The 25,580-nt window shown below is 39.3% G+C and overlaps 1 protein-coding gene across 2 annotated transcripts in view; it reads right to left on the reverse strand.

Moving 5' to 3' along the window:
* KYAT3 (kynurenine aminotransferase 3) overlaps positions 1–25,580 on the reverse strand; it is a 28,101-nt gene that overhangs the window by 737 nt on the left and 1,784 nt on the right. Inside the window, exons 2-13 of one of the 2 annotated variants that reach the window (XM_063427313.1) lie at positions 22,159–22,259; positions 15,748–15,806; positions 13,667–13,811; positions 12,361–12,510; positions 11,365–11,451; positions 10,479–10,604; positions 10,121–10,241; positions 9,564–9,640; positions 8,718–8,807; positions 7,191–7,377; positions 3,547–3,620; positions 2,143–2,229 (exon numbers count right to left, since the gene is read on the reverse strand). In XM_063427313.1, coding sequence (XP_063283383.1) covers positions 2,143–2,229; positions 3,547–3,620; positions 7,191–7,377; positions 8,718–8,807; positions 9,564–9,640; positions 10,121–10,241; positions 10,479–10,604; positions 11,365–11,451; positions 12,361–12,510; positions 13,667–13,811; positions 15,748–15,806; positions 22,159–22,257 — 1,302 coding nt within the window. In that variant the 5' untranslated portion in view covers positions 22,258–22,259. The remainder of the gene's footprint in view (positions 1–2,142; positions 2,230–3,546; positions 3,621–7,190; positions 7,378–8,717; positions 8,808–9,563; positions 9,641–10,120; positions 10,242–10,478; positions 10,605–11,364; positions 11,452–12,360; positions 12,511–13,666; positions 13,812–15,747; positions 15,807–22,158; positions 22,260–25,580) is intronic. The other variant, XM_063427314.1, reaches the window with a different exon arrangement.

Consider the following 25,580-nt stretch of genomic DNA (forward strand, 5'->3'; position numbering starts at 1 on the left):
AAAAAAAAAGTAAAAAAAAACTTAAATTACAAACACTCTTTAGCCCCCTACTAAATGACTGTCAGGCATAAGGAAATCACATTCATTTTAAAATGTTTCCCTGCTTTTTCTATCTCTGAGAAAGGCTGTGTTAGGAGGAAAACCACGAGCACCCATACATGTTGGTAAACTATGTGCAGGTAGGTAACAGCTAAGCTTATTTAATTTTTTTTTTAATATATTTTTTTCTCCATAAGCCCACACGTTGTAGTGTAGTTTTTCTCCATTAGCCCACTCTTCCCTACTAACCTGCTCCAAATAGAGAGCTATATGGCATGTCATGATTTAGGTTTCACAGAGTTGTAGCTAAGTTGTTAGCAACTAGACTAGATCATCCCTAATTCTTACCCATTGTGTACTGCTTAAAGGGATCCTATAGTGCCGTTTTCCTGGCACTATAGGGTTAATAGGTTAATGGCACTATAGGGTTAATGGCCGCGCGCGCATTAGACCTCCCCATAGGAAAGCATTATTCAATGCTTTCCTATGGGGAAAATCTGACACTGGAGACCCTTGAGGACGTCCAGCATAAGATAACGGACCAAAAGTCCGTTTGAATTCCGGAAGCCCACTAGTGGTAGACAGCCACAGAGGGCAGACTTAGAGCTGCAATGTAAACATTTTTACTTCATACCTAATCTATATGTAACAATTTACGGCACTTATTGCCCCCCCCACACCTCCTTTTTTTTACACTATACAATTAATTAAAGAGGAAGGGCAGCATGGATGGAGAGCTCAATGTTTTGAAACCAAGTGAAAGTGAAGGGCTTTATATTACAGATGCGCTCACAGGGCTGCCTTCAAGTGAGGAAACTCATTACATTTGTCACCAGCTCACAGTAGGTGTAACAACCAACGTAAGTTTTAAACTAACAGTAAGCAGTCTGGAACGGAGTTCTGGGCACCTTTAGTGATGTGCCCCAGCAGAGTAACACGTGCCAAGCACAAGAGTGCACATTACTTTGTACAGGCAGTGTTTCAAGCCCAAAAGCTGCACATACAGATTGCTTTCCCCATGATCACATCTAAAAGCAGAAGTGGTCATGGTGGTTGGAGTAACCCTTCCAGTGAGCATGGCAGGCGGAGTCACTTTGGTTTCCTGAGAACTCCTTTTAGAAGCAGCAAAAAATGGGTATTTGCAGGAGGTATAGGGTTACCTTTTTGAAGTTCATTATTTTTTACTGCTTTTTAAAAAAAATATATTCTATATTCTTACAATGCGTTATAATTGTTTAAGTAAATGGGTAGCTCAGTTATCCTAAACCTTGCATATAAACATAAACCTACAGAGGGAGTGGGATTGTGTTTTTTTCACTTTGAATATCCATCAGGTGAATTATCATATTGTATTGATTTAATGTATTGCTGTCAGTTTAGGGTGATACTAATAAAGGACCTCTAATCCTACCACTAAATGTATAACTTGTGGTTACTTGTGCAGTTTCTTCCCACTTGCTGTAAAAGATAAGACCGATTCATGTACTAACAACTATGGACAATGCTCTATTGCAGTGTTTACACTCTTTCTCAACCCTTTTCTAAACCTGTCCCAATTGTTCATGCGGCCATGAGGTTTGAGTAGGTTCTATACCTTCTACTATATTCACTAACTGAAATATAACACCAGAAGCTGCTGAATCTCAATCAAGGTGGTGGGTGATTCTGCTTTTTGTCATAACATCAGATCAGACGTTCCAGGATGCAATGTATAGTGCTGAGACATAACGCTTCCTGACAAACCCAGTGGTTAATTAATAATTCAGGAGTGTGGTGGATTAAACTGACACTATAGGCATCCACACCACCTCGTCTCAATGAATTGGTCTTGGTGCAGTGCAGGGTTAACACACTTCTAGTGGCGGTCTTCCTGGCATTTTGCTGCACGTGTGAACTAGCCTCCCAATGCTTCCCTATATAATGGATCAACACTGATGATCTCAGCCATGGAGGTTTGGAAGCAGCACAGAGACCAGCATGCCATAAGTTACAGTGCTGGGAGGAATGGGACACCTACATAGGTAGGAGTAGACTATAATGCAAGGAATACCAGTTTGTATTACTATTGCTATAGTGTTCCTTCAGTTCAATAGTTTCCCTTACCTTAATAAAACAAAACCGGATGTATTTTTCAAACTGCTTTGTAGTTTCTGGTCCACAAAATGCTGTTACAGGAATAGCTGCTAGTTTCTGGGGGGAAAAAAAAACAGTAATATACATAAAATTGAAATTTAGCAGACATTTGCTTATAGAACAGTGAACTTTTTTTCTTTAAATACATTATTCACTAAAGCCAAGGTGACAACTTTGCTCCTATGCAGATCAGTAGTCACACCACAGTTCAGTAGTTTTTGGATCTGCTGATTATACTGCAATTTCATTCATTGATTGATTTCCAACACCAAGCTAATAGCAAAAGTCCTCTCTGAATCTATGACATATTACACAGACTTACAATCTTAAAGGGACACTATAGGCACCAAAACAACTATAGCTTAATGTAGCGGTTTTGGTGTATAGATCATGCCCCTGCAGTCTCACTGCTCAATTCTCTGCCATTTAGGAGTTAAATCCCTTTGTTTATGAACCCTAGTCACACCTTCCTGCATGTAACGTGCACAGCCTTCCTAAACACTTCCAGACACCAATAGGCAATCATGTAATGATAGCAGCTATTACATTTGATATTATTTAAAAAAAAAAAAAATGTATTTCTAAGAGGTTATTCAATATGAACAGATGCCGATTTCAACTTGCTAAATTCTGAAAATTAAGGCAAACTCTAGCATCACATATTGAACGAAAGTAAATACAGTATATTTTCTTTCCTACCATGAGGGTTATTCTTAAAGGAGAGAACTCAAAGTGATTTTAAAGTAAATTTCAATCATATTACCAAAATAGCCAAACTGCTAGAATTCTTCAAGTCAGCTATGCTTCCAGTTAAGCTGCTTACATTTTAAATTAACTTTAAATCCCTTTAAGGGAAAAATTGAAGAAAACCATGCAATTCCAAACAAGAATATTTTGGATTTATAGTTTTTTTTTTTTTTTAAGAAAAGCACTAAACTAAAATTAAAGGGACACTCCAGACCCATAAAGCACTTTAGCGTGCCATTTCTTTCATTTATAAATTGACCTTGTTTCACTACCCTGGCTGTAAATCAGACACACAGTCATATTACTTCTGGTCTGTTTAGCTCATGGGAGCTAAACTTAACAGGCAGACAACTGTCCAGGGCACCTGCCTCGCAAAGACTTCTCATAGAGCTGCATTGGGAAGTTTGTGATTGGACAGCCACAAAGTCTGAGTGGGTTTAGAAGGGGAGGGTTTGCAGACAAGAGATCTGCAGCTTGTGGTAGCTGTTTAAGATACACCCTAATAGAATAAAATCCATAATTAAATGCATACAAGTTTCATTGGGGGTATATCTACTAAACAGTAATTTCCATTTATTTTTGTATATGAAGAGGGGAGGTCCCTTTCATACAATACTACATACACACCTTTGTTTTAATCATCCATTTCACAAATTTGTAGTCATAAGGCTCATCCTTCGTGATATCAGATAGATCTACATCTTGAAAACAAAAGGGTACACAAGATAAGTCTACAATTTTATACATACTAGACAAAATTTTTAATGTAGCCAAAAATTGCTATTAAGCCATGTAAAGTTTTACGCCATTATTTCCCCCACCCCCCCCCTTTTTATTTTTCCTAGGCAATGTAACTTGACACTGTTTAATTATGTAAATGAAATCAGATAAATTGAGATGTGGTAACCCATGCAACAAAGAGAAGGGAATAAAAAATGTTGATGACAATACCGTTTTACAAAGAATTTAACTAAAAGATCTAACTTTTAAAATGTAACTTTTTGCTATTTTCAAAGTACATCTTCATTTTATTATTCTCAAACATAACGGTACTCATCCAGAGATGAAAGGCTGAGTTTACCATGTTAGGAATTGAACATGTAACTTACTTTTACCAATGTTTTATCACTTAACGCACATGGAAATGAAAAAACGTGTGTGGGGGGGTGGGATTCTTACTTAAACAAATCTGTCACACTAAGTATATACTTTAAGCAAAATACATTTAGTGTATTTGTCTTGAAAAATGCTTTCTAAACATTTTTAAGCAAATTAAAAGAGCCATCAATGGCTGGTTGCACAAAAAAAACATAACCATAAAAAAAAAAAATAAAAAAAAAAAAAAAATGAATGGCAGATAGTAAGGTTTCTGTAGCAGTTATTCTACATGAAAGAAAAAAAAATCTAAATATACTAAATATACTAGAGCTCTTTAATTTTTATGTAACACTTTTACTGCTGGTTGTCTACTGAGCAACCACAAGATGGCGCCAGAGTACAATCTAATTTACATATTGTAAAAATCAAAGAAAAAAAAGTTACCTGCGCACTAGACCAAATCCCAATGCATATTTAAATAAATGGAGGTTATTTAGTTTCTCCAATGGCCATTAGATGCAAGCCCACCTGCCACGTCAAGGCAAACCTCTTAAGTGGGTCCTACACTAACAATTCACCTTCCTAGCTTCAGGTAAAGAAATCTCTAATGAGACAGAGAGGGGTATTTTTCTAAACCCTTACTATGGAACACATGGGGTGGCTGGCAATACTGTAACATGGATGTGTGATACAAAAGTGAATACAAATACACAAAAGTAAGTCCTGCGCTTGAACTCCCACTACTCCTGGGCGGAAGCAATGACCACAGCACACATCAGTCCCCATACATAGAGTAAAAACCAAAGAAAAAAAAGTTACCTGCTCACTAGCCCAAATCCCTATGCATATTTAAATAGTGTTCCCTATTAAGTGTTAATAAGTATGTAGTGGTTTGGAAAAAATACCCCTCTCTGTCTCAGAGATTTTTTTGCTGAAGGAAGCAAGGTGAATTGTTAGAGTAGGACCCACCTAAGAGGTTTACCTTGACGTGGCAGGTGGGCTTTCATCTAATGGGATTTGGGCTAGTGTGGTAACTCTTTTTTTCTTTGTTTTTTACTATATATTATGGGGCTGATGTGTGCTATGGTCGTTGCTGCCACCCAAGAGTAGTAGGAGTTTGAGCGCAGGACATATTTTTGTGTATGTAAGTATACATATAGTCTCATATCTTTCAACTTCTATGTGACACACTACGCCAGGACCATATTCATTACAGTGTATGAAGTGGACTTCCAGAGAGGGATATTACTGTTGAAGATTTAGCAAAAAAGGACACAACTGTCCTAATGTTGTTAAAACAAAATCCTTGTGACGAAGGAGTTAACCTTTCGGATGCATGGACAGGAACATTCTACTTAATCTTACAGTATTGCACTGTTCCCTACAGATTTAAGATGTTTGGATACTGCAGATGGCAAAGTTGCCTGAAGTTTCTCATTCTTCAATTATGAGTAGCCAAATACCAGCACTATTTAAAAAGTCATTGCTTGTCAGTGAAGCATAATTTTTTTTTCCGATCATTGTGCTGAATAAAACTGCTTATTATAAGAATGAACACAAGGTGATGGATCACCTAAGATGTTTGCTTGACGTTGACAGGTTCAACACAATTATGGCCTTTACAGTTTTAATAAAAATCCTCCGCTATTTAAAGGTGTTTATTGGGGTTTAGAGTAGGACGCACGCAATCTTCTCTGTTCTATGTATGCTTTGGGGCTGAATACCGTAGCCAATGCGGACGCGAGAATAGTAGGAGCTTGAGCCCAAGGCGAATATACGTGGTTTTAGCTACCTCTGTATTACATAACCTTGTTACAGTATATTTAAGGTTAAATAGATTGGCGGAATTCATAAGAATACGCTCTATTGACTTATTTGAGATTTACATTATCTGCACTAATTTGCAGCAATGTGGCGAGGTGAATTGTTAGTGCAGGACTCACCTAAGAGGTTTGCATTGATATTGGCATGATGGATATCATTGTGATACCGAAAACCTTTTATTTAAAACTGTCCATTGGGGAGGGGGCGGAGCTAGCGGAGGAGCAGAGCGGAAGCATTCTCCATGAGTTCTGTAACAAATACCGCACAAACTGCTTTTCGGGGCTACCTGGCGAAGTTACCCGGGCACTCCAACCCTCACCCGACACGGGAAACAAAGATGGGTCGGAAGCACAAAAAAAAACAAAAGCCGACAAGGACCCTACCACCCATGATATCGGGGAACTTCTCCAGCGCTCGCAAAAGACGGCATGGGACAAAATGGCGGCAGGTGAGGAAGCTTACTCCTATTCCTCAGATTACTTCTCCATAGATCCCGGGGAAGGTGCAGCATATGTCCCGCCACCTACCTCAAAGCCCCAGCGCACCCCTACAGAAGAGCCAGTTACTGCCTCTGTACTTAAAAGCATGCTGGCAGAACTCAGAAAACTGTTACTAAATATGCCTATGTTTGCTGTTGCGGCACCGTGGGCACTTGTGTTAATTCCGCACAATAAAATAAAGAATAAAAAAAAAAAAAAAAAAACCTTTCCATTGGGGTTTAGAAAATCATGCAGGTACCTTTTTTTGTTAAGGGTTACAATATTTTCCAATAAATATTCTCACCGATCCATCACTTTCTTGTTAAAAACATGACAAGTTTCACATACAAAAAATGGCTAAAGCCATGACATGATCCACTGTATAAATTGTTAGTTTAAAAAGATTGGGCCAGTTAGTTGAATACATGTTGAGCACAGAATTCTACATTCCAGATAAAAATATATTTTTTTTGCTGCAGAAAAGCCCATATTGTGTAAGATCTCTCTTTCATGTAAGAAAACGTATTGTTGTTGTTTTTTTTTTTTTAAATTTATACAATCTGTTTCTGAAAATATTCTGTAGAAAATGCTGTCAATTGAAAAATTTTGCATCTGTTTCAGGGGAGTCAATCCTTAGCTCTAGAGCTGTTTGACTACATTTCCCATAAGCATTTGCCATTCCAACAACAGATGGAGGGACAACGCAGAACACTTTTCAAGGGCTGCGGAAGTGATAAAACTGTATGAGGAGCTAGCTAATCGACCACAGACAATCAGATGCCTCTCCAATGTGCCTGCGATGTCCTTTATCTATGAAGTGGTTTTTGGCTCATGAATAGTTTCCAAGTAGAAACAAAAAGGTTTCTTTACCTAGTACTGAAATATCTGCCAGCATGAAATATCCTCCTTCCGGAATAACTGGCTTTAGTCCAGCTTCTTGAAGCAGTTGTGCCATCCTGTCACGCTTGGCTTCTAGTTCCACGGCTAGCGAATTAAAGTAACAATCTGGCTCATCCATCCTTTTAAAGTCCTTGAAAAGAGCCTGAGCAAGTGCCTCCTGCAAAGATCAATATAAAAAAAGAATTCAGTGCATTAAGCAGAAGAAAATCCTATTATGTGGGTGTTTTTCTGCATTTGATCAAGTATACACTAAACTGTATTCAGGATGTGACATTAAACCCATGCTTAACCGGTCATGAAACAACCTGAAGAGATCTCAGAAAGATCTGAGGAAAGTACACACATCTTTAGTGTTCTGCCAGGGACAAACACGTCTGATCTTCTAGACATCAACGTGTCAATCACGAAAGAAGGTACCCACCTATCTGCATTATATTGTCACGAATGTATGACTGCTGCTTACTTCAACACAACGGAGTTTAACAAAGCGTTTCCGAATAATTAGTCTATTAGTGCTATACAGACTATTTATTATTATCACAACTTTTATGTTATTGTAAATACCAATATTAAATCATAAAATGCCCCACTCTCCCCATAGAAGTTTAGCCTGCTTCCTACATTAATTGGTAATTTACTGCATTTAAAAAGGTCCACCACTGATGGTTTCTGTATCTGACGACTTTGTATTCTGTTCCTTTCTTGTTATTTTACACTATATTTGTTACGGACTTTTTTTTGTTTGTCACTTTATTGTTTAGTACACAAATTCCAAAAAAGAACTATCAAAACTATATGTAATATATACATGAGTGTATATGTATATACATTCCTGTACACCAGAAAAGTATACTATTTTATCATGAGAATACTCAAGAACATCATGGAAGGACGATCACAGTTTAGGGAGCCTATAGTTTCTCATGTGAGCAGTAAGTGTGATAAATCCTGATCTGATATGTGATCTAGGAGACCTACAAGCTCGTGATATGTGATCCAGGAGACCTGCAAGCTCATGATATGTGATCCAGGAGACCTGCAAGCTCATGATATGTGATCTAGGAGACCTACAAGCTCGTGATCTGTGATCCAGGAGACCTGCAAGCTCATGATATGTGATCCAGGAGACCTGCAAGCTCATGAAATGTGATCTAGGAGACCTGCAAGCTCATGATATGTGATCCAGGAGACCTGCAAGCTCATGAAATGTGATCTAGGAGACCTGCAAGCTCATGATGTGTGGTCCAGGAGACCTGCAAGCTCATGATATGTGATCCAGGAGACCTGCAAGCTCATGATATGTGATCCAGGAGACCTGCAAGTTCATGATATGTGATCTATGAGAAATGCAAGCTCATGATCTGTTACACACCTCAAATTATTTAGACTCCACATTTATGAAGTGATAAATCTATATCTGTAGTTGGTTTACCTTACTTTCCTAATGCAACAAAAAAATCAGTTTCCCTTCAAATTTGGCATGGTATGTTCACTTACTTGTAACGGCGTTGGACAAGTGTATATGCTATTCTGCTGAACAGTCTGTAAATGCTTTATCAGATGTGCAGGACCAATGGACCAACCAAGCTAGAAGAATATAAAATGTCAGGGAAATGCTGTTTTAACATCAAGTGCCATCTAGTGGTGAGAATCTTGCAGCATTTACATAGCGATGGATTTAGCTATTAATTGACACGGACACCACCCACTGCTGCTCAAGCTCACGCAGAGCATAAGAAAGTCCTTGCAGCAGAGAATGACACAGAGTAGAAAGACAAAGTAGCCCCTAGAAAAAAGCTATAGAGAGGAAGAAATTAATTTCCATTGACGTAATCCATGCCAATGATATCAGCCGTCAAACACAACAATGGACTTAACTGGGATCTCGTCGTACAATGCGCAGTAATTTTCCCGGAAAATGTACTTTACATTGTCAGGATGATTTGTGGAAGGTCATTTTCAAATCAGCTATCTTGGTGGATCTTCCATAAGTGTCATTTTATATCTTCAGCAATACAGAGAATAAAACAGTGATACACATCATGGCGAGGTTGACAGAAGAAAATTGAGGCAGCAGTTTAAGATATTGTCCGGTTTCCTATTTAGCCTGTCACAAAAACCATGGCTGCTGCACTGCAAATGTGACTATTCTTAATATGTGCAAAAATTTAAATTTAAAAAATAAAGACCCACTTTAATAACAGCCAGTACAAATTTGGGTATTGTACATGCCCTTAGTGGGATGTAGTCTGTAAAAGTATTTCTTTAGCCAATGTAGCTCTAACACTTTCAGGTAATGATGGAAATCAATCACCTTTACAAATTGTTCACATTGTTACTTACCTTCCATCCTGTTACACTAAATGTCTTTCCTGCACTTCCAATAGTTATGGTCCGATCCCACATACCAGGCAAGGTAGCTAAACAAAAAATAATAAAAAACTTTTTTTTCCTCAAAATGCAAAAAAATATACATTTTTCATACAACTATTTTAGTGTTGATTTTTAGTGTACAATATCTAGGCTTGACAAAGTTAGCACACATCTCCCCTGACCTTCTTCCCTAACAAACACACATCTAAAAGTCCCATTATTCTCCCTCCTGCTGCTCAACGTTAGCAGAGACAGGGGATCTGCAGAATTATCCTGGTGTCACTGGATGAGCAAGCTTTCTCTGCATGATGTAGTGTCAGAGACATCTTCACCTGCCCCTCCTTGCAACCATGCAGAATCATAGTAAAGTAGATACTAATCAGGGTTTATCTATGGTTTTTGCTGCCTTCTTCGTCGCACAGGAATAATTTGCTTTCAGTCATATTGTTGCTTCAAATAAATGTGTACAATAATAGAGTCTTGGAATTTCTGTCTATAGATTATTTCACTGCACAGCAAATCCATACCGATTTTAATATGCTTGTTTCCAGGGTATACAAGCCATTCGTAAACTTCATCACTGATACAAATGACATCGTGTTTAATGCAGAGAGCAGCAATGAACTGCAGTTCTTCTTTAGTGTAGACCTGAAACATATACAACTAATTAGCAGTTTATAGTGCACATTCACTGCAGTTTATAGCTCGCTATGTTATTTTTAAAAAAAAATTGTTTTATTTTAAAGGTTTATCCACAACTATAACTCATTTGAAAAGCTTATTCAATTGTAAAACAAATCAAGCCCCGAGAAAGAATCTATTTACTATGAAAAGTTGCAACACAAGGAATAGTGTCTTTTAGCACACTTGAAAGATTTTTCTTACCTTGCCCATTGGGTTGTTTGGTGTATTCAATACAATTGCCTTGGTGCGGGAACTGAACTTGCTTGCCAGTTCTGCTTGGTCTAATTTCCAATCAGCACTAGAGATTGTGCTCTTGCCACTGCACTTCTGAGAATGTCAAATTGAAAAAAAAAAAAAAAAAATAAGATTAAAAATAGTTTCCTATTTGCATACATACAATGCCAACTTGTTCTCTTTTCCATGAAGGGAAAACTCCGGTGAAGGCATCAGTTATGCTTCCCATGGGTGCATGCACAGCAGTCGCCAACTCTGCCAAACCCATGCCCCTCACAAACAAGCACTGAATCCAATGCCTTTCTGCGAGAAGCACTGGATGTGTTTGGTGGCATCACTCTTCGAGCACTGATATCGAAAATCGAAGGTCTTTATGAGGAAGCACTTCTAGTAGCTGTCAATCTGAAAATCCCTAGAAGTATGGTTAAGGAAAATTGTAAACATTGTCATATCTCAATATCAATGTATTGAAAATGCTCTCTCAATCCCAAGTTGATTGCAAGCTCTTAATGAATTACATTGATCTGTTTTAGATCTCATGCCTACTCTAAAGGATGTTGCTTGTGTCCCTTGGCAAAAATGTACATGGCTCCCCACAAGCAATGAAGATGATTCAGGATGCTTTTTTCTTTGAAATCTATAGCTACATTGGCTTCCAGAAGTGCTAAACCAGAAAATGTGGTGTAAAATACACCAAACACATGATGAGCGGTTAGCTTGCCCATTAAAACGTCATTACAAGGATTCTGTATCTAATAAACTATACAAAGTCTGCTTTTATAACAGCATATGTAATGTTGCATTTACGAGCGAGCAATGTTTGTAAAGGGATTAAAATGTTAATTGAACTTACATATCTTAAAGGGATGGAGACAGGAGTGGCTCCGGCCATTTTCACCATGGGGTCATAACAGTCATAAAACGGCTCAATTATTATCACCTAATTCATAAACAAAAAGAAATACAAAGAACGGAAACATATCAGTACACAAATACACACAAAAGGACAATTCTATTAACACATTTTTGTAGCGAAGATGGCAGAAGCTGCAGTAAAAGTAGTACATATAATGGAGAAAAATTATCAGGAGCTGGATAAAATAGAGCAAATAATCGAGGTTTATAGATGCTTACTATGGAATCTGGGTAGAGGTAGCATTAGAGAGCAACAATGAAGAAGACACAGAGTTAGTTAGACATTGATATAGTAATAACAAAGTATTTACCAGGAAAGGTACATTCAGATTACTCTGGTTTCCAAGTACGTCCTGGGGATGTTACTTTTGCCCAACATCCAGGGGATGTCACTATTACCCAATTTAATGGTATTCATTATATTTACCTCGGAAGGATGAAGGGCTGAGTCAACCCTGCCAGGATTCTCCTGATGATGCATCAGCCCACTGAGCTATGATACCAGGCTCAAAGATACAGCAAATCATTTTTTTTTCCCTGAATATTATTACCTGGTGCCCACCTGACCACATGGTCATTATATAGAATAAAGCTACATGAAAGGAACCCTCCGGACACATTAAGCACTTCAACTCGCTAAAGTGCTTAATGTGCCTAAAGTCTACGTTATTTGTGAAATTTTATAAAAGTACAGATTTCAACAGAAATACGCACGTTTATATTTGGGGACAGACACACCTTCTAAATGACAGCCAGCATGTGAAGTTTCAGCACAGAGGCTTTTGATTGGTGTATTCCCCGGCACAGACTAAAAGTCTGGGGTGGGCTTGAAAAGGCTGCAGACAGCATGCAGTTGCAAATCAGTGCATGTAGCATATACAGTCACTATGCAAACAAATAAAAAAAAAAAAGAAAAGAAAAAGAAGACACTTACTTCATCTCCTACTTCAATAAGTCCCTGAATTGCATTGAAGAGAGACCCATAAGCCCCTAATGTAACAAGTATTTCTTTGTTTGGATGAATTTTTCTTCCCATCACTCTGCCGTAGACCTGGGAGAGAGCATCTACCAGCGGTGGGTGGCCCTGCAGAAAGACATTATTTACAGAGATTTATTTGAAACCTTGTTTATAGATTATGTATCTTTACTCTAGACTGCAAGTTCTATCAGACGTTCACCTCCTTTGTTTCAGAATTCAAATATATTTTAAATTATAGCTGTTTTAATGGGAAGCTGACAGTTCTCTGAAATGTAAAACCATTCAATAAAACTTCAAAAACCCTTTATAACTGTGTTTAGCTTTTTTATGAGATGCCCAGCTTTAGTTTAAATTTATATTAACGATTTAGCAAATTACAGCTGCAAAATAAAGAGGTTTGGATTTCTATATTCAATTGTATTTTTCACCTCTCAAATACAGGTTTCCTCTTTGATGGTGATAATTAATGAAGGTTGGGGGGATTCTTAAAGGGACACTATAGTCACCAGAACAACTACAGATTATTGAATTTGTTCTGGTGTGTATAATCATTACCTTAAGGCTTTTTGCTGTAAACACTTTCTTTTCAGAGAAATTTACATTACAGCCTAGTGATAACTTCACTCTCCACTCCTTAAATGTCTGTTAGAGATCCTTCCTGGGTCATGGCTGCCTAAAATGCATCCAAACATTCAGTGTCTCCTCCCACTGCATGCAGACACTGAACTTTCCTCATAGAGATTCATTGATTCAATTCATCTCTATGAGGAGATGCTGATTGGCCAGGGCTGTGTTTGAATCATGCTGGCTCTGCCCCTGATCTGCCTCTTTGTCAGCCAATCCTATGGGGAAGTACTGTGATTGGATCAGGCCACCACTTCTAATAATGTCAGCAGACTGCTTGTTTTTTAATATATTTATTTATGGAGGCATGAGGGGCCCAGGTGGACTAGATGGTGGTGTTAACACTATAGGGTCAGGAATACATGTTTGTGTTCCTGAACCTATAGTGATCCTTTAATGCTTATTAACAATTCTTAATTACTTATGTGATAAATCTCATAGCAAATCATCTATTTTCTCAAACATGTTTGAGTGCACTGACCTTACACACTTTAAAGAGTTGTAAAGTATCACCATGCATAATTAACTGACATGTCAACAGATAATTACGCAGGAAGAGTCTCTCCTTATGTAGGTATACATTTTGGAAAGTTCAGTCCACCCACCCCGCCATAGTCAAAAATAAAAAATTACTTACAAAGCCACGGGTGTATTGGTTTAGTCTATCGACAGTTGAGGCTTGAGCAAGGGCTTCTTTCACATAGGAAGGAGGAGGTATATCTGGAAAGCCCTGTCCGAGGTTCACAACACTAGGATCCGCAGCAAGTGCCGTGAATTCAACCCTGGAGGAGATACAAGGTCCTGATTTATATTCATGGACTGTGGTACAAACTAGTACACTCAATGTACCCTGGTTGTGAGAACACCAGTTTGTGATATGTTTGTGATAATAGAGAACCCAAGCTGGCAATTGTCACTAATCTTGCCAACTGATAGCTGTAGTTTGAGAAGAATTATAAGTATACTTACAAAAATTGCGATCACTTGGCAGCTTTGGTTCTAACGGTTTTAATCAAATTACCAAAATGACAGCCTTTGTCCATTAAGAAAAACACATAGCCCATTATTTGTTAATTCTTCTTTTGTTTGAATGGTTTACATGCTATTTACAGGAAACATTTTTTTTTGTTTTACAGAAACATATTAATATATTAAATCTTAGTTAAATGGCACTAGAGTCATCAGAAAAACTACCGATGAATGTTGTTGTTCTGGTGTGTATAGTCAGTTCCTGCAGGCCTTTTAATGTTAACAGTGTCTTTTCAGAGAAAAGGCAGTGTTTACATTGCTGCCTAGTTACACCTCTAGTGGCAGTCACTCAGACAGAACTAGAGGTGCTGCCTGGGTTAGTGTTGTACAATATGCAGCACTGACGTTCAGCATCTCCACTCTCTGCATGGAGGTGCTGAGCGTTCCTCACAGAAATTCATTGATTCAATCTCTAATAGGAGATGTGGACTGACATAGCGTGGCATTTTGCTGCGCCTGCCATTAACTTCCCAATGCTTTCCAGTGCAAAAACATTGTATTGGCTGAGATCATCAAAACTGACGAGCTCAGCCAAGGAGGCGGAGTGTGGGCAGGACCAGCCAAAGGGAGACCCAGATGGCACCGAAAAAAGGGGAGTAAAATAACTTTTTCTCTGGGGGTGAGGGGGGATTTAATAGTGTTTTCCCAACTAAAGTGTCAGGAATACACGTTTGTATTCCTGACACTATAGTGTTCCTTTAAGTGGAGCTTTCATTAAAATTGTGCAGAATTGACTAGGGGATTGCAATATCAAAATGGCTAAATTGGAAAGTGTTCCAACTCAGCAGCTAAAGTTTGTAATTCTCTGCAATTCCACATTAGTGAATAACCCCAGTGTGGTTTGCCATTGCCTTGTTTAGTGTATGTAGGCACATTAAACAAGGAAAATATGCCAGAATGAGCCCAACTGAAGCAGACATGTTCCTTTCAGGCTTGTTATAGGATGGGGTTTTGAGAAACTGCTATAATTACATTGCAATACTAAGACAGCCTCTGGTGTTAGACAGCCACTAGATGCACTTCCTGATGGCCAATAGACTTTTGGCTGCCTAGATGACGCTGGACATCTGCACAAGAACATCCAGAGCCAGTAAAATCCCCATAGGAAAGCATTATAGCAATACTTTCCTATGTGGAGGGCCTAATACGCTCGCCACGCCTGCACATTAGCTCCCCCCAATTGGATGACGTGGGAGAAGGCTGAACGCCGACCCACCGCCGAGGGACATCGGCGCTGGAATCAGTTAAGTGGAAAAAGGGTTTTGTTTGACCATTTAGCTGCCGGTGGTAGGGGTACAAGGGCTCTATATAATCCCTTTAAGGATTAGTGCAACCAAGTGGTCTATAAGTGTCTGCTTACAGCAGTGGTAAAGATACTGCCTTAGAATTGGGAAACTTGAGTTTGAATCCCAGTCAAACCACTTCACCAGTAAGCGTCCTTGGGCAAGACTCCAACAATATATATCCGTCTATCTCAAATCTTCATAGATTTGAAACCGGTTTCATTTATAATTTGCCTTTTTCTAGAATTGTAAAGTTCTGTAGAATATGTTGTCGCTACGTAAATGCTGATAATAATAATAATAATATTAATACAAGAAATGTACAATGTTCCTGACATATTTCTGTTATGATAAAGCTGAACAAAGGTTCCAAATCCTGAAAGTACATTTCATAGACATCTCTTACCACACATTGCCATCAATCCCCTGGATTCGATTTGCATTCTTGTGTCTTGAAGACATTGCCTGCAGGTGACAAATATATATATGTATTTTATTATTTATCACATCTTTTTCATTTAAAGAGTGTTTATGTATATAGCACAAACAGTAAAAAGTCAAAATGAAATAATCAAACATGCCCATCATTTGTGTGAGACACACTATATGAAATAACTACACTCTCGCGGGTTAAGATAGGGAGGTCACTAATTCCACCACATGGTTACATTTACATAACAGTTGTATTTAAAAAGGTCATGCTAAGCACCACCAGCACTTTGCATTCTTGCAAACTGTATGGTGTTTAGAGCGCTGAGCACACTCTCAGTGCAGAGAGGTATTAAAGGATCACTATAGTGTCAGGAAAACAAATCGGTATTCCTGACACTATAGTACCCTGAGGGTGCCCCCACCCTCAGGGTCCCCCTCCCGTGGTGCTCTAATTGGAACTGAAACGTCGATATTTTGGAGCAAAAGATATCTTTATACAAGAAATCCTTTTTTGTCCTGCATTTTTAGTGCAATCGAGCACCGGGTTGAACGTGTTGTAAGTAGAAGTGCAAGGCTTTTTTCTCATATATATACATATACATATATATATACATATATATATATATATATATATATAAATCCACCCTATACCTGCATTTTGGGTCTTTGCTGCAAAAGTTCCTTTATGCATTGCTATGCCAAATAAAGTCAACGTTTCAGTTCAACATGTGAACTTTCATTAGGACATAAAACATAACAGAGGACATAGCAGGCTATTTAGAGAAGTATAAAATCTACTCAGTGCTCAGTGAACTAATGATACCGGAGGGCTATGACATAATAGCGCATAAAGTGCTTACATAGTATAAAAAAGTGTTAAGGCTAAAATGCTTGAATGTTATAGGACAAATGCTTATGCTAATGTGCCTTTGGTTCACCCTACATATGTGTGTTAAAGTGCCTGTGTACATTTATATTAAAACATGTGTTACACTAAGTGGGGATAAAGTATTCAGTTTCTAAATCCAATAAGTCTCTGTGTACAATAAGAGTAGTGACCCACATGGTAAGTACATGGTACATGGTAAATTGCTCTGCATGGTAGAGACGTCAAGGGGTGCTGATGTTCCAAGCAGTGGCGTGCCAATGGCTTATCTAATTATCCATCTCCGTACGCTGTGCGTATGCCTCTGATTCACAGAGAGCTGTCTCTGTTTAGTCCACATCAAGGGACTTGATAATTTATAAATGACATGGTCCGTTTTACAACTGATCCCATGTTTAATCACACACTTCTTGCCTGTGTGTGTTTGGCTAAAACATTTGGTAGGAATAATGTGACCAGGCACCTTACACAGTCAAAATTTAGTTTTTTATTTTTATCTGGTAAATTTGGACTGGATCTGTACAGACAAGAAGGTTTCGAGGTATAGGTCTTTGGTGAAACATTTTTGGTAACATAGGGTGGTCAGTCAGGATATTCCAATTTCTTTGTATAGATATATATTTTTAATATAAATGTATACAGGCACTTTAACACACATCTGTAGTGTGAACCAAAGGCACTTTAGCATTAGTCTTATATAATGCAAGGACTTTTTTATGCTATGTAAGCACTTTATGCAGTTATTAAATAACTCTCCAACATAATTAGTTCACTGAGCACTTAGCCATGTTTTTAACAGCGGCTTGGAAACAGACTGCACTGGGAGTTGGTGTATGCGTCTGTATGGGAACAAACGTGGTCAGACAAATGTTGATGTTTTAGTAAGGGCGGAGTTCATACACAAGACTGCGCATGGAGTTATACACGTGGGGATCTTGTGAATGCACCAGTGCGATAGTTTGTTTGTAGGTTTCCACATCAACGGTGGGGGTTGGACATAACATCACGCCTTCTGTGGTGGAGCTTAATCTCACGCATGCACACACGTAATCGTGGAACACGAGGGGAGAAACACGGATGGTGATATTTTATACTTCTTTGCAGTAAATGTGTTTTTGTGTCCTGATTAAAGTTCACACATTGAACTGAAACGTTGACTTTATTTGCATAGTAATACAATAAAGGAATTTTTGACCCAGAGTGCCGGCATGAAGTGGAATTCTATACAGTGTGTTATAGAGCACCGGGCATCTGAATGATAGTACAGTTGGAGTGCAGCACTATCTCAACAACTCAATTCAAAGTACTGCACAGCAAGTGTAATTCCTTCTCCACCAAGATGGTTGTTGTTGTGCGTGCAAAATACACACATGCTCAGTCACAACAATGCCTATGCCGGATCATTGAGAGTCCCTCTATATTTAGTGTGACAATGAGTGAGTGTAAGTGTGTTTGTATGGGTGTGTCTGTACAACTGTGTGTATGAGTCTGTATGACTGCTATGAATGTGTGTATGTCAGGGGTTCTCAAAAGGTAGAGATGTTGCATAACTACAACTCCCATGAATCTTTACATGCCTTTAAAATGACAAAGCATCAAGGTAGCTTTAGTTTTAGTTCACATCTGGGGATCTACCTTTGGAGCAGCCCTGGTGTATGTGTCTGTGGGAATGTGTATATGTGTGTCTGTATGAGTAAGTACAGTTGCAAGAAAAAGTATGCGAACCCTTTGGAATGATATGGATTTCTGCACAAATTGGTCATAAAATGTGATCTGATCATCATCTAAGTCACAACAATAGACAATCACAGTCTGCTTAAACTAATAACACACAAAGAATGAAATGTTGCCATGTTTTTATTGAACACACCATGTAAACATTCACAGTGCAGGTAGAAAAAGTATGTGAACCCCTAGACTAATGACATCTCCAAGAGCTAATTGGAGTGAGATGTCAGCCAACTGGAGTCCAATCAATGAGATGAGATTGGAGGTGTTTGTTACAGATGCCCTGCCCTATAAAAAACACACACCAGTTCTGGGTTTTCTTTTCACAAGAAGCATTGCCTGATGTGAATGATGCCTCGCACAAAAGAGCTCTCAGAAGACCTACGATTAAGAATCGTTGATTTGCATAAAGCTGGAAAGGGTTATAAAAGTATCTCCAAAAGCCTTGCTGTTCATCAGTCCACAGTAAGACAAATTGTCTATAAATGTAGAAAGTTCAGCACTGCTGCTACTCTCCCTAGGAGTGGTCGTCCTGTAAATATAACTGCAAGAGCACAGTGCAGACTGCTCAATGAGGTGAAGAAGAATCCTAGAGTGTCAGCTAAAGACTTACAAAAGTCACTGGCAAATGCTAACATCCCTGTTAGCGAATCTACAATACGTAAAACACTAAACAAGAATGGATTTCATGGGAGGGTACAACAGAGGAAGCCACTGCTGTCCAAACATTGCTGCACGTTTACAGTTTGCACAAGAGCACCTGGATGTTCCATAGCAGTAATGGCAAAATATTCTGTGGACAGATGAAATCAAAGTTGAGTTGTTTGGAAGAAACACACAACACTATGTGTGGCAAAAAAGAGGCACAGCACACCAACATCAAAACCTCATCCCAACTGTGAGGTATTGTGGTGGAGGCATCATGGTTTGGGGCTGCTTTGCTGCATCAGGGCCTGGACGGATTGCTATCATCGAAGGAAAAATGAATTCCCAAGTTTATCAAGACATTTTGCAGGAGAACTTAAGGCCATCTGTCTACCAGGTGAAGCTCAACAGAAGATTGGTGTTGCAACAGGACAATGACCCAAAGCATAGAAGTAAATCAACAATAGAATGGCTTAAACAGAAGAAAATACGCCTTCCGAAGTGGCCCAGTCAGAGTCCTGACCTCAACCCGATTGAGATGCTGTGGCATGACCTCAAGAAAGCGATTCACACCAGACATCCCAAGAATATTGCTGAACTGAAACAGTTCTGTAAAGAGGAATGGTCAAGAATTACTCCTGACCATTGTGCACGTCTGATCTGCAACTACAGGAAACGTTTGGTTGAAGTTATTGTTGCCAAAGGAGGTTCAACCAGATATTAAATCCAAGGGTTCACATACTTTTTCCACCTGCATGAATGTTTACATGGTGTGTTCAATAAAAACATGGCAACATTTCATTCTTTGTGTGTTATTAGTTTAAGCAGACTGTGATTGTCTATTGTTGTGACTTAGATGATGATCAGATCACATTTTATGACCAATTTGTGCAGAAATCCATATCATTCCAAACGGTTCACATACTTTTTCTTGCAACTGTATCTTTATAAGTGTGTATCTGAATGACTATGTGTCTGTCGATAGGAGAGTGTATATATGTACAATTCTTAAAGGAACTCTATAGTCACCATAACCACTTCAGCTTAATGTAATGGCTCTGGTGTCTATAGCCTGTCCCTGCAGGCTTTTCAGAGAAAGAGCAGCGTTTACATTGCTGCCTAGTTATGTTATGACTGACACCTCTAGCAGCAGTCACTCATACGGCCACTAAAGTGTCTCCTATCTCAGCGTCTCAACGCTCTGCATGGAGGCGCTGAACATTCCCTATAGAGATGCACTGATTTAATGCATCTCTATGAGGAGATGCTGATTAGTAATCGATCATTTCAACTATGGAGGCGTTCCAGCTACGGCGTTGGAAAAAAGGGCAGTAAAAACACCATTCCCATGCAATCAGAGAGCAGGCTGGAGACCCAAAAATACACATTCAGTGACAGACGGGCACACACTGACAGAGACATATACATACACTGACACACTCTCTCACACACTCACAGAGTAGTAACTTATTATTATTTGATATACTCAAATAGATACACACAACGAATTATAGATACACACAGACAAATACACATACAGACATGACAGATACATGCACACACTGAAATAAGAAAAATTAAAAATACATATTTTTAACCACCCATCTGTTTTTTACCTTTTGGGCTCGGGAGAGTGGCTTCTCTGGGGTCTAGTTGGACTGGGCAGCAGCAGGTGACATGAGGTTAGTAGGACTGGCTGGGGCTAATGGGAGTAGGCTGTCGCTGTTCCAGACTCCCCTTCCTTCTGTCTCTCTATCCCTGTGCAGCTCTCTCTGTGCGCCGGGAGGAAGTGAACTGTAATTACTTCCTCCCGACGCTGAGGCCGCACAGGGAAATGGGCAGGCGGTTGGCTCTATGGAATGGGGGCGGGAGGTTCTACAGAATGGGGGTGGAATGCGAGCAGAGCCGTCTTTACCTGGTGCACCGCTCACTTGCAATTCCCCTGCGCAGCCTCGGCGTCGGAAGTAATTAGTTCCCTTCACTTCCTCCCGGTACACCGACTGCACAGGGATTGAGACAGTAAGAGAAGGGAATGAACAGGCTGACCAATCCCAGGAGCCAGGATAAAATTGTTAGTTACTATGGTGACCTGGGATTTTGTCGAGTCCTGCAGTAGAGTCTGATAGTGAGAGAAGGGCACATGGAGAGATTGATATGCATAAGAAAAGAAAGGGACACAGGAAAAGGTGACATGGATGAGAAGAGGAACAGGGATGAGGAAAAGAAAATAGCTTTTCTTAATTTTGATTGTTTACTAGATAGATACCTAATTTGGTATGTTTATATATGGCAATCCCACATAAGGAAACCAAATTAAGGGGGCATCCACTAAACTGTGTTTATTGTTATTACCAGTTTTATTATCATTACTTTGTTACATTTTAGCTATATGGATGAATAAAGCCCTCCATCCATACACAGAAATGACATGCGGCTCTCCCGTGGACAAAAATTGCTGACCCCTGCTTTAAGTTCTTAAAATTGTAATTAAAAAATAAGTGTACAGTATATATTTAAACATGTAAAAATGCTGGTAAGATTCATCTCAATTGTTTTTGCATAGTTGGCCTTCTTTAAATTGCTTTTTTGATTGGTGGTTTTTTTTTTTTTTAATAAATGATTGGCTCAGTATTATACCTAAAATAGAATATGTTTGGCTTATCTGAAGATCCTATGAATATTAAATATTTTGTGTAATCACAATACAAAACTAAGAAAAACAAACATTCTTTCCGCTGGAAAAAAAAAACTGTCACAGAAAACAGTTTTTAATTGTATGCTTTGTAGCTCACAAATTCCATCAAATGGGTAAAATATGGGTCATGGAGCAGAATATAAATAGTGTAATATTTGGCAATAATACATACTCGGCATACAAAATATTTGGCAGACAAAGGGATAGCAGATAAAGCAAATCATTTGGGTCATGGTGCAAAAGATAATTAACAGTAAAAATAAATTTAAAGAAATGTAAGTATTTGGTAGACAAAAGCAAAGCAAAACAAAACGCAATTAGTGGTTTCATTGTGGACAGATCTGTGATTGCAAAAATAAACTTCACAATTTGATATGAAAATACACTTGGTGCCAATGTCAACTATGTAACATTCCTAATGTAATACATACTCGAGAAGTAAACACCCTGGTGCACTGAGAAGAATTAACAGCCTTCAGCAGTTGCAAACGATTCCCAAGGCAGCGGGCACCACGGAAAGCAAAAAACATGCCTGCAGAGTGGGTTGACAATAGGCACAGTGTTAGAAGGTCTACAGACATTACAGCAGTGATAGGCCATCTTTACCTGTCAGGGCTTCATGAGCCCACAGTGGCTGAAGGTGGCCGATCCTTGCATGAAAACAGTGAGGATGGATGGTGTATCTACTGAATTGCATAGCTATTACAAGAAAAATCTAAATGCAGACGTACAGCCAAGTGGAAAAGCAGCCAAAATAAATGACCTTTAAACTAAAATAAAGCAGTGATTAGACCAAGCAGAACTATTCCCATCAAAAAACAAAAAACATTACATCTCTAGTGTATGTAAATCTAGCCATATGTTTTATGTTAGGATATCATTGTGTTGAACGAAGTTCCCCCGTTAAAGTGAAACTCTAAGCACCAATACAACTTAAGTTTAAATAAGTAGGTTTTGTGTATAGGTCATGCCCCTGCAGTTACACTACTCAATTCTCTGCCATTTAGGAGTGGCCATTTAGCCCTAGCCACACCTCCCTGGTCCGTGACTCACATAGCCTCCATGGGGAAAAACATATTTTGAATTGGATTTTAGAGCACAGTGTGTTTATTTTAGAAGTTATTATCGCATTCTCTTTTAAATGAACTTTGATCACACAGACTCCTGCAGGAGGCTAGTGGTGATGCTTAAGCAATGTTGTTCTATGTTACCCCTGCCCTTGATATGTTGCCCTTCTGTGCTCCTTTCAAACTGGCCTTTCTGTTTTTACTTTCTGCATGGTTAATGGCAGCTATGCCATTCTTGGCACGGCATTAAAGCGGGTTTGTCACTTTCGCAAAGACCCCCGAAACCGACAGATCCCATGTGAGTCGGGTGGCTGCAGATTACAGGGAAAGAGAATTTTACATAAATGCATTGGCAACAGTAAAACAGTCTATGGTCTATGGAGGATCAAACAAGACGCTCCAAAAAATGCCTGAATCCCACAGCCGTCATTTGTGACAGCTGCTTTGATTTGAGAAACGTTGACGGCAGAGCTCTGTCTTTGCATTTGTTAGGTGCAAGGTGACATTGAGAGGTGAGCAGCACAGATGTCTGCTTTATATAGATTGTTCAGCTAAGATCTACTTCCTGATTACACGTCAAAGAAAACGCATGACAACAAGTGTATAATACAAAGACTCTCACTACATGAGCTTATCTTAAAGTACGCAACATGAGCCTACTTATCCAAGCAGAAATCTTCAGAGTTGTTAAAGTTTATTTTTTCATTATAGATGCAAGAAGGCAAATAATCAGAAGCTTGTGATTACTCATTTCTTAATCCATCATAAAAAATAAACATATAGAAATAGTTTATGTGAAAAAAAGTATATACACTCAGTTTTTTTGTTGTGGTTGACTTTAAGGGTCCTAGTTTTACACAAAAAAATAAGGGGAACTTCCTTGCCAGAATTTATTATATTATGTTTACTTATTCCCTATATTTAACAAATATGTATTCATGAGGTATTAAAAATAAAATTAAATGTAGAGATCCACGTATCGATTCTGGATTTTTTTGCAGCTCCGTCTTGTTTCCCTGTCAATCTTTATTATAAATATCAGACAAAATTAAGTTAAGACTGCCAACTTTGCAGCTTTAAAATTAATGAAAAAAATAAATATCCTGGAAGCCTGAGCACCCATCTGCCTTGAACAATAGCAGCAGAAAAAGAAATTAAAGGGACTCTATAGTCAGCATATAAAAGCAAGAAAGACAGGTCCCCCAGCCTTCCTTCTTGTTTTTATATGAACTTTCATTTATTAAAAATAATTTTAGGAGCATTTTTATATTAAAAACTTACCTCCGTTCCAGCGCCGAGCTCCCAGCCATGCCGCGCCCCCTTTTTCGTCAAAATGACGAAATCGCGGGGCCCAATAGGACGCTTCTCTGAGAGAAGCGTCATCGCGATGTGGTGCGCATGCGCGGCTTCGCGCTGCACCAATCGCGTTCTTCATAGAGCAGCATTGACAGCCGCCCTATGAAGACACTCAGCGCTTTACCGCAGAATGTGCGCGGAATGCGCGTTCGCGAGTGACAGTCCAGCCCGCTGTGTGCCCGCCCCCCTCCTACTCCAAACTTTGCATGCAAACACTATATATAGAGGTTTCTCTATATATAGTGTTTGCATACACACACACACACATATTGTTAAACATACACACACACACTTTAAATAAATACTGTTCAACACATACACTCTATTTCTACTTCTTTCTATTTATCTAGATCTATTTTTCTATGTATCTAATTCTGTCTCTCTCTCTATTTCTATCTATTCCTTTCTATCTACCTAATTCTTTCGATCTATCTATTTCTTTCTATCAATCCATTTCTATCTATTCCTTTCATCCATATACTTTCCCAAATCCATCCACTCCCATCATCCATATCCACCCCAAATCCATCCACTCCCATCATCCATATCATCCATCCACTCCCATCACCCAAATCCACCCCCAAAATTGAACTTTCCCACGCTGTGTAAAATTACACAGAGCACTGTGATTGGATGGCTTGAAATCCATCCAATCACAGTGCTCGGTGTCATTTTTACACAGCGTGGGAAAATTCTTTGGAATTTTCCCACACTGTGTAAAATGACAAAGAGCACTCTGATTGGCTTAAACCAGTCAATCAGAGTGTTCTTAGTCTAATTGCAGGGCGTGGCAAGGCTTTATAAGCCTTCCCCCGCCCTGCAGAGCTCAGCCCTCTTTTTTTTTTTTTATTGCGTCGGTTATTATGGTTTTTTATTTGGCCTTCTTGGGGGCTGAAGAAAGAAGATTTTAGAAGAAAGAAACATTGAATGGCAAGTTGTTTTTATCTCATTTTTTTTTTTTTTACAGGTTTTTAGTTAAAGGCCCCCCCCCTCATTATTTTTAAGGGTGAGGGGGGTAGGTAGGGAGATATTTTTTTTGGGGGGGGGAGGGGTGACTAGGGCCCCCCCTTTGTATTTAGGGCCCCCACCCACCGCTCAGGGGTGAGGGCCGGGGGGGGACAGTAGGTGCCCCCCTTATTGTTAATTTTAGTGCCCCACCCGCCGCTCAGGGGTGGGGGCCGAGGGGGGACAGTAGGTCCCCCCCTTATTGTTAATTTTAGGGCCCCCACCCGCCGCTCAGGGGTGGGGGCCTGGGGGGGACCGTAGATCCCCCCCTTATTGTTATTTTTAGGGCCCCCAGCCGCCGCACAGGGGTGGGGGCCGGGGGGGACAGTAGGTCCCCCCCCTTATTTTTAATTTTAGGGCCCCCACCCACTGCTCAGGAGTGGGGGCCGGAGAGGGGGAGGACAGTAGGTCCCCCCCTCATTATC

Source organism: Pelobates fuscus, chromosome 7 (genome assembly GCF_036172605.1).
Source record: "Pelobates fuscus isolate aPelFus1 chromosome 7, aPelFus1.pri, whole genome shotgun sequence".
Classification (NCBI taxonomy): Eukaryota; Metazoa; Chordata; class Amphibia; order Anura; family Pelobatidae; genus Pelobates; species Pelobates fuscus.